We start from the raw sequence: 13,323 nt of genomic DNA, 5'->3' as shown, positions 1-13,323 counted from the left end.
TCTAACGCTGGAGGAACATAGGAAAATACATTTTAAAAGTATCCCAGTCTTCTCTTTGCCAAGCCCCTGGTGAATAATACAATATTCTAGGAATTAAATCACCCAGGAGAGACATCGGAGGCAACAGCCTAACAAAACGAGCTGCTTCACTGTCTGAGATGCACGTAACTGGATGCGACAACATGGCAACTGTAAAGCCCCGCCCCCCTCGCGAGCCCTGGCCTGGCTTCTGGTGGTGAAGGCAACAGGTGTGCAGCGGGGCCGTCACCCGCGCAGTAGATACTGTAAACCCATATCTCCTCACCAGGTCTTGACAGCGATTTGGTCATATTTTGGTCACTGTATTGCCATAAATAAACAAAGCGCAGTTTAGTCATATGTTTATTGTTTTATTTACAGAAAGGGTTAATCGTGTAAACAGACACAGCACATTTTTACTGACAAAACAACTTTTAACTGGTACAGTATTGGTTATTTAGTAGCCCACGTTAGACGAAATCTGCCCATATCTTCTTGCATGATGCATTCAAATTAAACCAACAACAATATGTCACAGGAACAGCCGTTGCCTGTGCCTCCCACCAAATCCAGTTTAAGGTTCAGGGCGTATCACTGCAGTATGCCATGCACCTGCTGTCGTTAATCATTGGTAAGGTGAGTCTTGCACCGTCCGCAGTGCAAATTGCAGCAAACATTCATGTGCCGTACTTTTTATACACTTGGGACTGTCGATTGGCTCTGGGTTCGGTTGCTTCTGTCTGTATGCAGGTTCATTGTTGTTGACGCTGTCTCCCTCCACTGGCTCAGTTAGAGAAAAACAACCTATATACTATTTGCGTAGTGCAGCTCTGATCGCTTCTATAGCCCACGTTTTGGGGGGAAAACGTTAAGGCTTTTGTTGACTAGATACGGCGTTTTACGTAACTCGAGATTCTAGAAGTGGGGAAATAAATACCTGAGTTCATAGGTCACAATGAACTGGTACAAGAAGAATGTTTTTTTTTTGTTTTGTGATAATCTCCCCCCCTCCCCCCCTCCCACACTGTATCTCGTTACAATGATTACTTAATCTTTCAAAGGAAAGATTTTTTGCAATAGCAGCCCTGGACTGGCCTGTTAAGCTGTATGCCGCCCCCAGAGGTGAATTGACATACTGCAGGAGCTGAGCAGGAATTTTATAAACATCAAAAAAGACAACAGAGTATCCTTTGGTTTCGTCTCCCCTTTTTATTGTAAGGAAATGAATTCTCCCCTCTTCGCTAGAAAAAACAGTCAGATTCACAACGTCGTCCAGTGAGCACCTCTTGGCCCTAAACTCAACTTGTGTCAAATCAAGGGTTGAATTAAAAACTTTGTACAGTATAGCATCCAGTTTTAAAAAATAAAACTGTTAAAAAAAAACAAATAACAAAAACACAAAAATCACAGATTGTGTGTGTGTGCGTGTGTGTAAAAGGACCAACACAGGCTGGACCTTCTTGACAAATTCACTCTCCTGAAACTTAAAGACGTGTCAGTTTGCCCCAGGCAACACGTCGACACGGCAACACGTCGACACGGTAACAGGTTGACACAGCGACAGGACGGCGTGACGGTGACACTCCCTCCCGTCCCCGGCCGTCTACCGGATCCTCTTCTGCTGCCGGGCGCGGTAGATGTCGTGTACAGGCGGCGCCACGGCGCCCTTCTCATCGTCCTCGTCAGAGTCGGCGTTTGGCCTCTTCAGGGACTTGGCGGAGGCGTGGTTCTCCATGGAGCCGTTCCCCTCACCGCCGGCGTCCGGCAGACGGCCGGTAATCAACTCTACTGCCGCATCCACCGCTGCAAGGAGGAGCAGGGAAGAACCACACCGGATTGGGATTGGGTTGTGATGTGCTCGTATAACGATGTTGAGGGGTGGAGCAGGGTGGAGGAGGGTGGAGGAGGGTGGAGGAGGATGGAGGAGGGTGGAGGAGGGTGGAGGGTGGAGGAGGGTGGAGGAGGATGGAGGAGGAGGATGGAGGAGGGTGGAGCAGGGTGGAGGAGGGTGGAGGAGGGTGGAGCAGGATGGAGGAGGTTGGAGCCGGGTGGAGGAGGGTGAAGGAGGGTGGAAACTTACTCTCAGGCAGGGAGCACCTCCTGAAGCTCTCCATCAGCTCATCCACCTGCACAAACGGCCCCTGGAGCAGACAGGAAGTCAGAGCAAAGAGACAGGAAGTCGATCATCTTCAGAGTAAAGAGCAACTGGACTGTGTGTTTGTGGTGGGTGTATATATATATATATATATATATTATGTGTGTGTGTGTGTGTGTTACCGTGAAGCAGGTGGGTGGAGGCAGCAGCTTCATAAGGACGACGGCTGCAGGAGGAACAGGGAACACCCCTCCTGGCACAGGGTGGAGTCCTGGAGCTGAGGGAAAACACACACACACATATATATATATATATATATATATAGGGGTGGGACGGGTGGGTAGAGGGGTGGGAGGGCTGGGTAGAGGGGTGGGGGGGCTGGGTAGAGGGGTGGGGGGGCTGGGTAGAGGGGTGGGAGGGGTGGGTGGAGGGGTGGGGGGGCTGGGTAGAGGGGTGGGGGGGCTGGGTAGAGGGGTGGGGGGACTCACGGGCGAGGTGGCGGGGCTGGTATGGGATCATCTGGTTGGTGTCAGGTTTGGGGTACTCTGGCTTTCGGTCGGCTTCATCCTTCTGGGCGGGGGTGGACGGGGTCACCACCGTCTCTGGAAGCAGGGCTGCTAGCTTGGCACGGGACACGTCCTACACACACACACACACACACACACACACCACAGAGAAACACATGTGCAGGCACACAGGGAGAAACACACACCTTAAATAAGCATCTACATAAATGTCTTGTTTTACTTTTAAACACAATCAGAATTGGTTATTACGAGAGAAACACAACCACCATCCAATCAGCCTGAGACACAAGACCCCTCCCTCCTAGAGGGGGCGCTGTGGGCAGCACACACACCTTGTATCCCAGGGCTTTCAGCTCGCTGGCCGAGCAGGGGTACAGGTCCATGAACTTGTAGCGGTCGACCAGGAGGGCTGTCTCCTTTCCCTCATACTCGTCCTTAAACGCTGTGAACCGCCTGCGTTCCACCTTCAGAATACTGGCCAAGTCGCCAATGTTGCTCTCAAACGCCAAGAAGCGGGCCCAGATCTCCCTACAGGGGAGAAGGGGGAGAGAGGAGAGGGAGGGGGGAGAGGGGAGGGGGAGGAGGAGAGGGAGGGGGAGAGGGGAGGGGACAAAGAGGGGGAGAGTGGGAGAAAGGAGAAATAAAATAAGAGGGAAAGAGAGAAAGAGAAGGAATGAGATAGAGTTATAGACAGTACAGCTCACACACACAGTCTGGACATAGCAGATCTGTGATACATGTAAATAAATCCTTCAGTCTACCCTGATTTCTCTGGTGAGAGACTCCCAGAGGTGAGGACCCTCTCAAACAGAACCCTGGTGTTGTTGTCCTCTGAAAGGGGGGGAGGGGGAGAGAATGAGAACTTCCATGGTATCATTTATGCATCGCTGATGTGCGTATTTGTTCAGACTGAAGGATCTAACTCACCGTTAAGGTGTGAGAGGTAATCGATGTATGCCAGTATATACTCTGGGATGTCTCCATATTTCTTCAAGCCGAGTTCAAATATCTTAAAGGCCACCGATTTATCCTGGGAGAAAAAACAGAACATCAGCAGGTTTTCAGCAAAATACCATCAATAGAGTGGCTCTGGTGCCTACAGCCCTTACTAAGACTCAACACACGCAGCGTGGCTTCTGGGGGTGTGTGTTCTCCTACATTTTAGCACTGTGTGTGTGTGTGTGTGCAGGTATATCAGTGTGTGTAACTGCGCTCCACCTTGCTGCAGTAGTACTCCATGAGAGCTGCAGTGACGTAGACGTGGTGGCGTGTCCGCAGGTCCTCCCGGGCCTTCTTGAAGATGGTGCGGCCTGACTTGATGCCCTCCGCCCGCCGGGCAAACTTCATGTACTGGATGTACACCAGCGTGGGGTCGATGTCCTCGATGGTTAGCAGGCGGTTATAGATACTGTGGACCTTCTCGTGCTTCATGCGACTCTGAGGGAGAGAAGAGGAGAGGTGAGGGAGGTGATGAGCGGGTAGGTGTGTAGGTGACCTGGGTGTGTGGGTGATGTGGGTGTGGGGGTGATGTGGGTGTGATGTGGGTGTGTGGGTGATGTGGGTGTGTGGGTGATGTGGGTGTGGGGGTGATGTGGGTGTGATGTGGGTGTGTGGGTGATGTGGGTGTGGGGGTGATGTGGGTGTGATGTGGGTGTGTGGGTGATCTGGGTGTGTGGGTGTGTGTCATCACGTCCTCACCTCCTCATAATCAGCGAAGGCAAAGTACAGCAGCATGTTCTTCTTCAGCAGTGTGCCGATGGCGCGCTCGTAGATGTTGGCCGCCTCGTCGCTGAACAGCTTGGCGTTGTTCATGTCCTGGAGACGGAGGGAGGAACAAGATCATCATCACCACCACCACCATCACATCATCATCCCAACCATCATCCCCACATCCTTACCCCTTTCTCTGCCAGCAGTTTGCTGGACTGCTCCAGGTACTGTGCTGCCTCGTACCACACGTCAGGGTGGTGTCCCAGCACCAGCAGGCACTGCTCATAGGCAAACATGACTGCAACACAGCACAAAAGGGTTAGCATGCTAATATCACTGCAACACAGCACAGAAGGGTTAGCATGCTAACATCACTGCAACACAGCACAGAAGGGTTAGCATGCTAATATCACTGCAACACAGCACAGAAGGGTTAGCATGCTAATATCACTGCAACACAGCACGGAAGGGTTAGCATGCTAATATCACTGCAACACAGCACAGAAGGGTTAGCATGCTAATATCACTGCAACACAGCACAGAAGGGTTAGCATGCTAACATCACTGCAACACAGCACAGAAGGGTTAGCATGCTAATATCACTGCAACACAGCACAGAAGGGTTAGCATGCTAACATCACTGCAACACAGCACAGAAGGGTTAGCATGCTAATATCACTGCAACACAGCACAGAAGGGTTAGCATGCTAATATCACTGCAACACAGCACGGAAGGGTTAGCACTGCCGAGTGAGGGGAGGAGAAGAGAGCATCAGACTGACCTCTCTTGGTGATGAGGGTCTGGTCTTCAGTGCGGAGGGGGTTACTCTTCTCCCACTGGATGTACCTCTTCCACATCTCCACCTGCTGGGCCTCCTGGGGGGAGTTCTGAGGAGGCACCGAGGGGGCGTTCCTGTCCAGGCCCTTCATCACCGTCTCGTACTCCTAACACACACACACACACACGTCACACATCACACACACATCACACACACATCCATCAGTAACAATTAGTATGGCACTCAGATTCAACGTGCAAACAACCTAAACACGCGAAGCATCTCACCTTGGCTACTCTCCTGGCGTTCATGTAATCTCTGCTGCGATCCTCGATCATCTTCTTGGCAAGGTGCACGTTGATGCCCTGTTCATGAAACCACACAGGTCAGCGTCCAGCAGAAGAAATTAACGATACATATATAGATATAGAGTTCCACAGCCTCCAGGTTGAGGCAAGGGGGTCCTGGGAGTAGGGGTGGGCCAGGGGGAGTAGGGGTATGATCTGGTCATGGGCGTCTCACCTCCTCATACTTGCTGTAGTCTCTCCAGAGCTGCTCGATGTTGATCATGGGGTTGACGCAGCCGCGCTGGTAGACTCTGCGCACCGCCGTGATCCGCTGGTTCTCTGCGTACGAGCCCACAGCCTCCCTGCAGGGGACACACACACACGTTAGCTCACCGAGCTAAAGTCCCGTTCAAGTTCTGCTGGCGGACAGGGCTCTGGTGACGCAGCCTACTTACACTCCTTTGAGGAAGTTGATGTAGTCCACCCATATCTGAGAGAGGAGGAACAGACATTACTGACGTGACAGCAGGTGTGTTTCCTCAGCCATCGTGCTGATAAACTGACTGCATGTTTACCTGGTAGGACATGATCTCCATGCCGATCTTATCGAGAGCAAAGTCGTACGCCTGGGCCATCTTCTCCCTGACAATAGAAACCACGTGTTGACTCACATGACAGACAAGGTCGTTCCTGAAGTGGAACTGGGGTACTTGCAGTGGCACCACCAAGAGGGGGGAGGGGGGGGCAGGGGCACCAAGGGGGGGCCAGGGGCACGTGTAGGAGTGTCCATGTCCACCACGTCCATGTGCGGAGTGTGTGAAGTGTGTAGGTGTGTGGTGTATAGAAGTGTGTGAGGTGTGTAGGAGTGTGTGTGACTGTGTGAATGTATGGTGTGTCGGAGTGTGCGTAACTGTGTGAGTGTGTGTGTAGGTGTGTAGGAGTGTGTGTGACTGTGTGAGTGTGTGTGTAGGTGTGTGTGTGACTGTGTGGTGTATAGAAGTGTGTGAGGTGTGTAGGAGTGTGTGTGACTGTGTGTGTATGTGTAGGAGTGTGTGTGACTGTGTGAATGTATGGTGTGTCGGAGTGTGCGTAACTGTGTGAGTGTGTGTGTAGGTGTGTAGGAGTGTGTGTGACTGTGTGAGTGTGTGTGTAGGTGTGTGTGTGACTGTGTGGTGTGTAGGAGTGTGTGAGGTGTGTAGGAGTGTTTGTGACTGTGTGTGTATGTGTAGGAGTGTGTGTGACTGTGTGAATGTATGGTGTGTCGGAGTGTGCGTAACTGTGTGAGTGTGTGTGTAGGTGTGTAGGAGTGTGTGTGACTGTGTGAGTGTGTGTGTAGGTGTGTGTGTAACTGTGTGAGTGTGTATGTGAGGTGTGTAGGAGTGTGTGTGACTGTGTGAGGTGTGTAGGAGTGTGTGTAACTGTGTGAGTGTGTATGTGAGGTGTGTAGGAGTTTGTGTGCGTACTTGTAGCTTGGCAGCTTTCCTTTGGTCTCCCGGACATAAGAGAGGTAGCATTTCCAGAGGTCTATGTGCAGCACCTTCATCAGGCATCTTTGAAACAGCTACAGGGCAGAAGAGACAACTGACAACATCAACAACTGGGCTGAGAGCTGAATGAGGGAGGACTTCATCTTACATATGGTACACAGTACTGCGCTTAAGTCTTGGGCAATAAAAATAAATTAAAAATAAAGTTAAGCAAAAATGCTTGGCGAAATAATGAAATGACCACCCCAAAAATATTTGCACTTTTATACTGCAGCACAAATACAACAGACAAAAATAAATATATATTTAAGATAAAAATTGTGTACATCATTCTGGGTGCAGAACATTTTTGCACTGTAATGCATGTTAAAAAACTTAAAACTAAATTAACTTGTGATTATAGATCAGTTGCAGGTGGAATGTCCTCTGGTGCAGGACAAGGCCAGGTCTGACCCTCTAGAGAAACACAACACACAGCAGTGTGTACACACAGCAGAACTGGGCCCAAAGATCTCCTCATATTTAGTTGTGACTCTCTTCAGATTAACACTCACCTTTTCTACCTTGTCATAGTTTTTAGCCTTGACCTGTGAATAAAGTGTAAATGTATTGTTAAATCATCAAGAAAATATGTCATTTATGACTGAGAAACATGCATTCATGCTTGCTTAGCCACACACACATCCCAACACACACTCTTTCAGAGATCAACAAAGTGAAGTTCACACACACATTTTTTTTTTAAGAGGACAGGGGTTTATTCTTTTCAAAGATACATATCCTAATGACTGCAAGTAAAGGATTTATACAAAATAAAAAATAAATAAACTTCAAATGGATTGGAGTGCATGTTCCTCTTTATCTCCCCTATACATAGAAATGCATCAGTTAAAACTCAACACAAGGTTAACAGACAGAGAGCCAAAGAAAAAGCATGTCTTTCCTGTCTTGCTCCCTTCCACTCTGATTCAGACAATCTGTGTCATTAGATCCAGCACAAGCAGCCTAGGACAAGCAGGGTAGCCGTGGAAACTGCCCTTTTTCCCAGACAAGCTGAATGCCTCCCTGGAAGGCCTTAGGCAGAGGCCAGTCTGCTACAAGGCAGTCTTCCTGGACACAGAGGCTGCTACAAGGCAGTCTTCCTGGACACAGAGGCTGCTACCAGGCAGTCTTCCTGGACACAGAGGCTGTCAGTATGAACAGGACACACTTCCCCAGCAGCCATCCAGCTACAGCAACACTGGGGGCCATTGTAGAGGCAAGGCCTTCATCACCAAGCAGCAAAACAAAGAAGTAGAAAGATGAAGTCACATGTGTAGTTGTATGGCGTTTCACACAAAACAAAGACTGGTTTCACACCTATGAAAATAGGCCGGTTTATTGTGAATCGTTTTGTTAGATCAACAGATACTGTACACATTAAGCGTCTCAGTATGAGGATATTTAAAAAAAAAACTGATGGAGCAATTTTAAGACAACAAAAGTATCCAAGAGCTGTCCAACTGATGCGAAACGCCCTGCAGCACTTGGGCGATGCTGTTATTGGTCATTCTGACTGGTCTATACGCATCTCACAGAAGCGGGAACCACATGTCTTTTACAATCACACACACCAAGTCCAAATCAGACAATCACTTAACTGGCACACGCACACTTCAACCAGTCTGTCAACAACTGACAGACCACTGAATAGGACCCATCTTGGTCTAAGATGAATAAAACATTACTGTGTGGGCATGATGTCGGGAATATTATTGGGTTATGGGAGGCTAATGGACTGGAATAACAAGTGAAACTTCATCTGCTTTTGCAATATGCATAACACAGACACAGAGAGGAGATGCAATAACTCACAATACAGAATTGCTCTGGTTACTTGTTTTATTACAGTATGTAAATGTGTTTGCAAAGGTGAGGGTACAGCTCAACTTTGGCAACTGCCTGTGGTTTAGCATGTGGACCACACACACCAACCACTTGGGACAACACAGACCACCACTACAGCAAGAACTTCCAGAGGAAAAACAACTTCTTAGTGACATCCAGGAAATGCACATTTTAATTGAATGTTAATGAAAGAACAGTGCTCATTTTGCCTGGCACAGCACACATTTGGCAGAAATAAAGAGGATTCTTTCTCATCACAGGAGGCAGCAGCATAGTGAATGGAGAGGCCTCTACATGCGAACACTGAAGCCAGCTACTCTACAGGCCTGGTGAATATCACCGTCTCCTGTGGAAGACCAATCCCCTCCCAGGCTCTGTGTGGTTCTACACCAGCTAGTTAGTTACCAGGCTCTGTGTGGTTCTACACCAGCTAGTTAGTTACCAGGCTCTGTGTGGTTCTACACCAGCTAGTTAGTTAGTTCCCTCAAGTCTGCAGAGCACCAGCAGCAGCAGCTGTCATCTTTTTGAAAAGCCTGCGTCAAGTTAATTTAGCACATGATGGATTTTGAACAGACTTCTGTGATTTGGGAAGGTTTTCCATTTCTATTAAAGCCAATATACACATATATATTTAAATCCAGTTTCCATTGGTGGAAATTGTCCATGGTATGTCTCTTTTGAGAAAAAAATAAAATATATCATAGTCTGGATTGAACATTCTGCAATATTATGTATGGGCCAGATGTACCAGGCTTTAGAAACGTAAGGTCAGCAAAACTAAACATTCAAGTCATTCACCAATACTTACCAAATTAACACACAAACTGGATTCCAATCCCCAATTGTTAATCTGGTCCCAAAAAATCAATGTAAAAACAAGTCTGCCCTTATGGTAGGTCAAGTGCATCGCCATGGCTGCAAGATCGCCATGGCTGCAAGATCATAATTAAAAGCAAGGTCAAATCATGTCTATGCTGTGAATACGGAGACAAAGCTTATTGTTAAGAGACTAAAACTACAATTCATGTGATGTCATAAACCTATGGGGGTGCCTGTCTGCCTGTTCATCTTAACTTTACACTGTGAAGTGTTTTAGTGAAAAGAACCAACTATGATTGGACTTCTGTGAAGGTAATCAAGGTGAGGTATCAATGTTATCCCTGTGGGGAAAATTGTGTTACGTCTAAGTTAATAGAGGTGTCAGGGACAGGAGTTGGGACCCACTGCTTGCATTAGAGGGGTTTAGAAGGGGTTCTAGGGGAGGAAGGGGTGGGGAGTAAAAACAACGTATAAAAAAATAAGTGAAGCTGGACACTGTCATTCATCCTTTATATAAAAATAAAATTTACCTCAAAGAAATGACACAGGAGGCAATAAATTGACACGACAAGAGAATGAAAGTCTAATGCACTCCAATACTATTAAAACGTTTTAATGCTGTTGCAGATCAGACATGCAACAAATGCACTTAACCCCATTTAAAGAAGCGGAAAAATCAAAAACCTTAAAAACATTTACAGACTGCTGCTGAAATAAGAACTGGTTAGGATTGTCCCTCAACACCACCCGTTTCAATCTAGTATCTCAATCGAGTTTGTGTGGCTGTGTGAAAATCACATTGTTGATCTTGTTAACGTATACGCACTCATGCACTCATGTAAAAGTGAGAAATGAAGTGTATTAACCTCTGCTTCAATGTATAATTTCCAGAATCGTCCGGAACTTGGGAACTGCGCAACAAGCCGTTCGTATGTCTTCCTAGCCTTGTCTATTGGTTGATTCTAAAAAGGGCAAGAAAGCATTAACATCTTTTTTTTCTTGAGAACAAACAGGTCACTCGTTGTTAAAGGATGACCTTTGAACTGTTAGAAACCAACCCACCAACCCCCATCCCCCACCCCAGACGTGATCACCCCAGGTAAGAGGAAGGCAACCCTGAGTCACTAAACCTGTGCTTCTCGAATCAGAATGCTCCATGCGTCAAGGTCATATGGGTTTTCCTCCAACTTCTTCTCAGCCTTCTTCACCTTCTCCGGGACGTACTCTGCCGCTGCCTGCAGAAGGCAAACACAGCAAACTCACGGTTAAAACATTTTGTTCAGAACAGCAGACACCATAACCACACGAGGTGTGTTTTTTTTTTTTTTACAAATTACCCGTCATAAATATACGATTCACAGGCCCGACACAACAACGTAATGTATCCGTTTAAGCACTGATATTACTAAAGTACTTTGAGTACTTGAATTGTATATTCAATTAACCTCGTCCACCAACCACGTTGATCGGGGTGGACAGTGAGCCTGGCCGGTTATAACGCTGACTTGCTACCTTATCAGGGGGTCAGATGACTAAATGTAAACGTCTAAATGTAATCAACATCCATGACACGTTAATGGAACTCCTGCACCGTAAAGTAGCCGTCGACTTCCGGACAGTTAAACTAAGTTGCTGTCTAGTTAGTTATGAGCACGCTACGATGCTTGAACTAGCTTCGTTAAACTGACATGGAGGCAGGATGCTAACTTGGTGGCAGACGATTAGCTAGCTAGCTAACTGAGTGCAGCCAGTTGCTAACGTCCACTTCTCAGGAAAAGGTAACTTAAGCTACCAGCGAGCACGTTAGCAACATTTAGGTACCGGTTCGCTACTCGTAGCTAGCCTAGCTAACTTGAGACTAGCCAGCATTCTTTCTAAATAGTTAGGTACATAGACACGAAATACAAAGGTGTAGAATATTCGCAAGATTAGTGATATTGTATTATGGCCACATTAAAACAAAGATGGCTGTTTATTCTGCAACAAAACAATATACACTAGTTCCATGGAGTTACAAAACACCGTATTTGACAACGCGCCTGCTGCATACGCAAGTCGAAAAGGCCTCGTCAGTTAGCTAGTAGCATGTCTTTTGCTAGGCCAACATGAATAAAACACAATGAAAAGTTTCCAGATACCTGGTCGGCTGTTCCTTCCGTGGACATGGCTGTAAAGTACCAACGCTACAAACTGCAAGTGTCTAAACATAAAAAATAACGTTATTTGATTTAAAAACGGCAAACTATCGGCATGATTTTCTCTTTATGCACGACCATCCGTTGCTAGCTCGTTGGTGTATTTGCACTCTTCTTTCCGTTTTAATGGCAGATTGCAAACAACATTTAGAGGTGCACTACCGCCACCTACCGTTCGGGAGAAAGTTTCAGAAAATATTTATTAGACAGAGGGAGTTAGTGATGTCGACATCACTGAGACTTCTGATCACTCATGGACAATTTTGAGTGAGATATTCGAAATTTATTGATGAATGCTCTCCTCTCTATATATAGTGTATTTTTGTATTAATGTATAAATATGACTTGAGTTCCAATTACCATCTCTGCACTGTTATTACACTGTCATTACACTGTTTCAGAGATGGGGAGTAACAAAGTCAAATTACTTAATTGCTGTACTTCAGTAGATGTTTCTGGTATCAGCACATCACTTCTGCCCAGTTGCATCCACTGAGCCAAGTCTCAAGATATCAACTCAATTAGTTTAAATTCAGCCTGTTAACATTCAGTTCCTAACACCATGAGTAACACACTCGCGGTCGACAGTGAGTAAGCAGACTGTCCCTTGTCATGACAACACATCTGTGTGGTTGTTATGACAACACATCTGTGTGGTTGTTATGAGTGCACAGACTGTCTCTCTAAGACAACACCATTAAGAGACATTTCATGAACGCATCCATTCAAGAGCACCATAAAAAAAGCAGTTTAGAACGATAACAATTCAAATGTTTAATTTCAGGATCTGGGCGTATTTTAACCGGCGACACTCTTTGTCTTTATTCTTTAAACAGATTTTGTTCAGCTAACCCTTTCACAATGTGTCACCAGCTGGACATGCTCTAACGATCTTGTCAATTTATCAGATTTATTTACAGAATAAAAACACGTTTTAATCAAAGTTCTGACAGTAAAGAACATGGAGAAGCCATACACCCACAAATAAAATAACAGGATGTTCAAAATAATTTAAATAGGAAAAGGTTTCTTACAATATCCTGCTCATGAGTCACGATTGACAAAGGAGAGAGAGACATAGGGGGAGAGACAGAGGGAGAGAGACATAGGGAGAGAGACAAAGGGAGAGAGACAAAGGGAGAGAGGGAGAGGGAGAGAGACATAGGGAGAGAGACAGAGGGAGAGAGACATAGGGAGAGAGACATAGGGAGAGAGACATAGGGGGAGAGACAGAGGGAGAGAGACATAGGGAGAGAGACAAAGGGAGAGAGACAGAGGGAGAGAGACATAGGGAGAGAGACAGAGGGAGAGAGACAGAGGGAGAGAGACATAGGGAGAGAGAAAGAGGGAGAGAGACAGAGGGAGAGAGACATAGGGAGAGAGACAGAGAGACATAGGGAGAGAGACAGAGGGAGAGAGACAAAGGGAGAGAGACAGAGGGAGAGAGACATAGGGAGAGAGACAGAGGGAGAGAGACAGAGAGAGAGACATAGGGAGAGAGACATAGGGAGAGACAGAG

The 13,323-nt window shown here is 46.9% G+C and overlaps 1 protein-coding gene across 1 annotated transcript; it reads right to left on the bottom strand.

Moving 5' to 3' along the window:
• Positions 1-1,207: 1,207 nt before the first annotated feature.
• cstf3 (cleavage stimulation factor, 3' pre-RNA, subunit 3) lies at positions 1,208-11,937 on the bottom strand. Its single transcript, XM_047051870.1, has 20 exons — positions 11,748-11,937; positions 10,740-10,844; positions 10,476-10,571; positions 7,458-7,490; positions 6,880-6,977; positions 5,992-6,058; positions 5,872-5,906; positions 5,652-5,778; positions 5,417-5,494; positions 5,133-5,295; positions 4,539-4,648; positions 4,339-4,455; positions 3,859-4,077; positions 3,568-3,670; positions 3,402-3,471; positions 2,973-3,168; positions 2,602-2,752; positions 2,296-2,390; positions 2,099-2,159; positions 1,208-1,821 (listed from the first exon to the last, which is right to left on the bottom strand). Exons 1-20 carry the CDS (start codon positions 11,772-11,774, stop codon positions 1,622-1,624), a joined length of 2,151 nt encoding a protein of 716 aa, XP_046907826.1. The 5' UTR covers positions 11,775-11,937; the 3' UTR covers positions 1,208-1,621.
• Positions 11,938-13,323: the final 1,386 nt, after the last annotated feature.

The sequence above is a fragment of the Hypomesus transpacificus genome, unplaced genomic scaffold (assembly GCF_021917145.1).
Source record: "Hypomesus transpacificus isolate Combined female unplaced genomic scaffold, fHypTra1 scaffold_184, whole genome shotgun sequence".
NCBI classification, from domain to species: domain Eukaryota; kingdom Metazoa; phylum Chordata; class Actinopteri; order Osmeriformes; family Osmeridae; genus Hypomesus; species Hypomesus transpacificus.
This window is presented reverse-complemented; position numbering and strand designations above follow the sequence as displayed.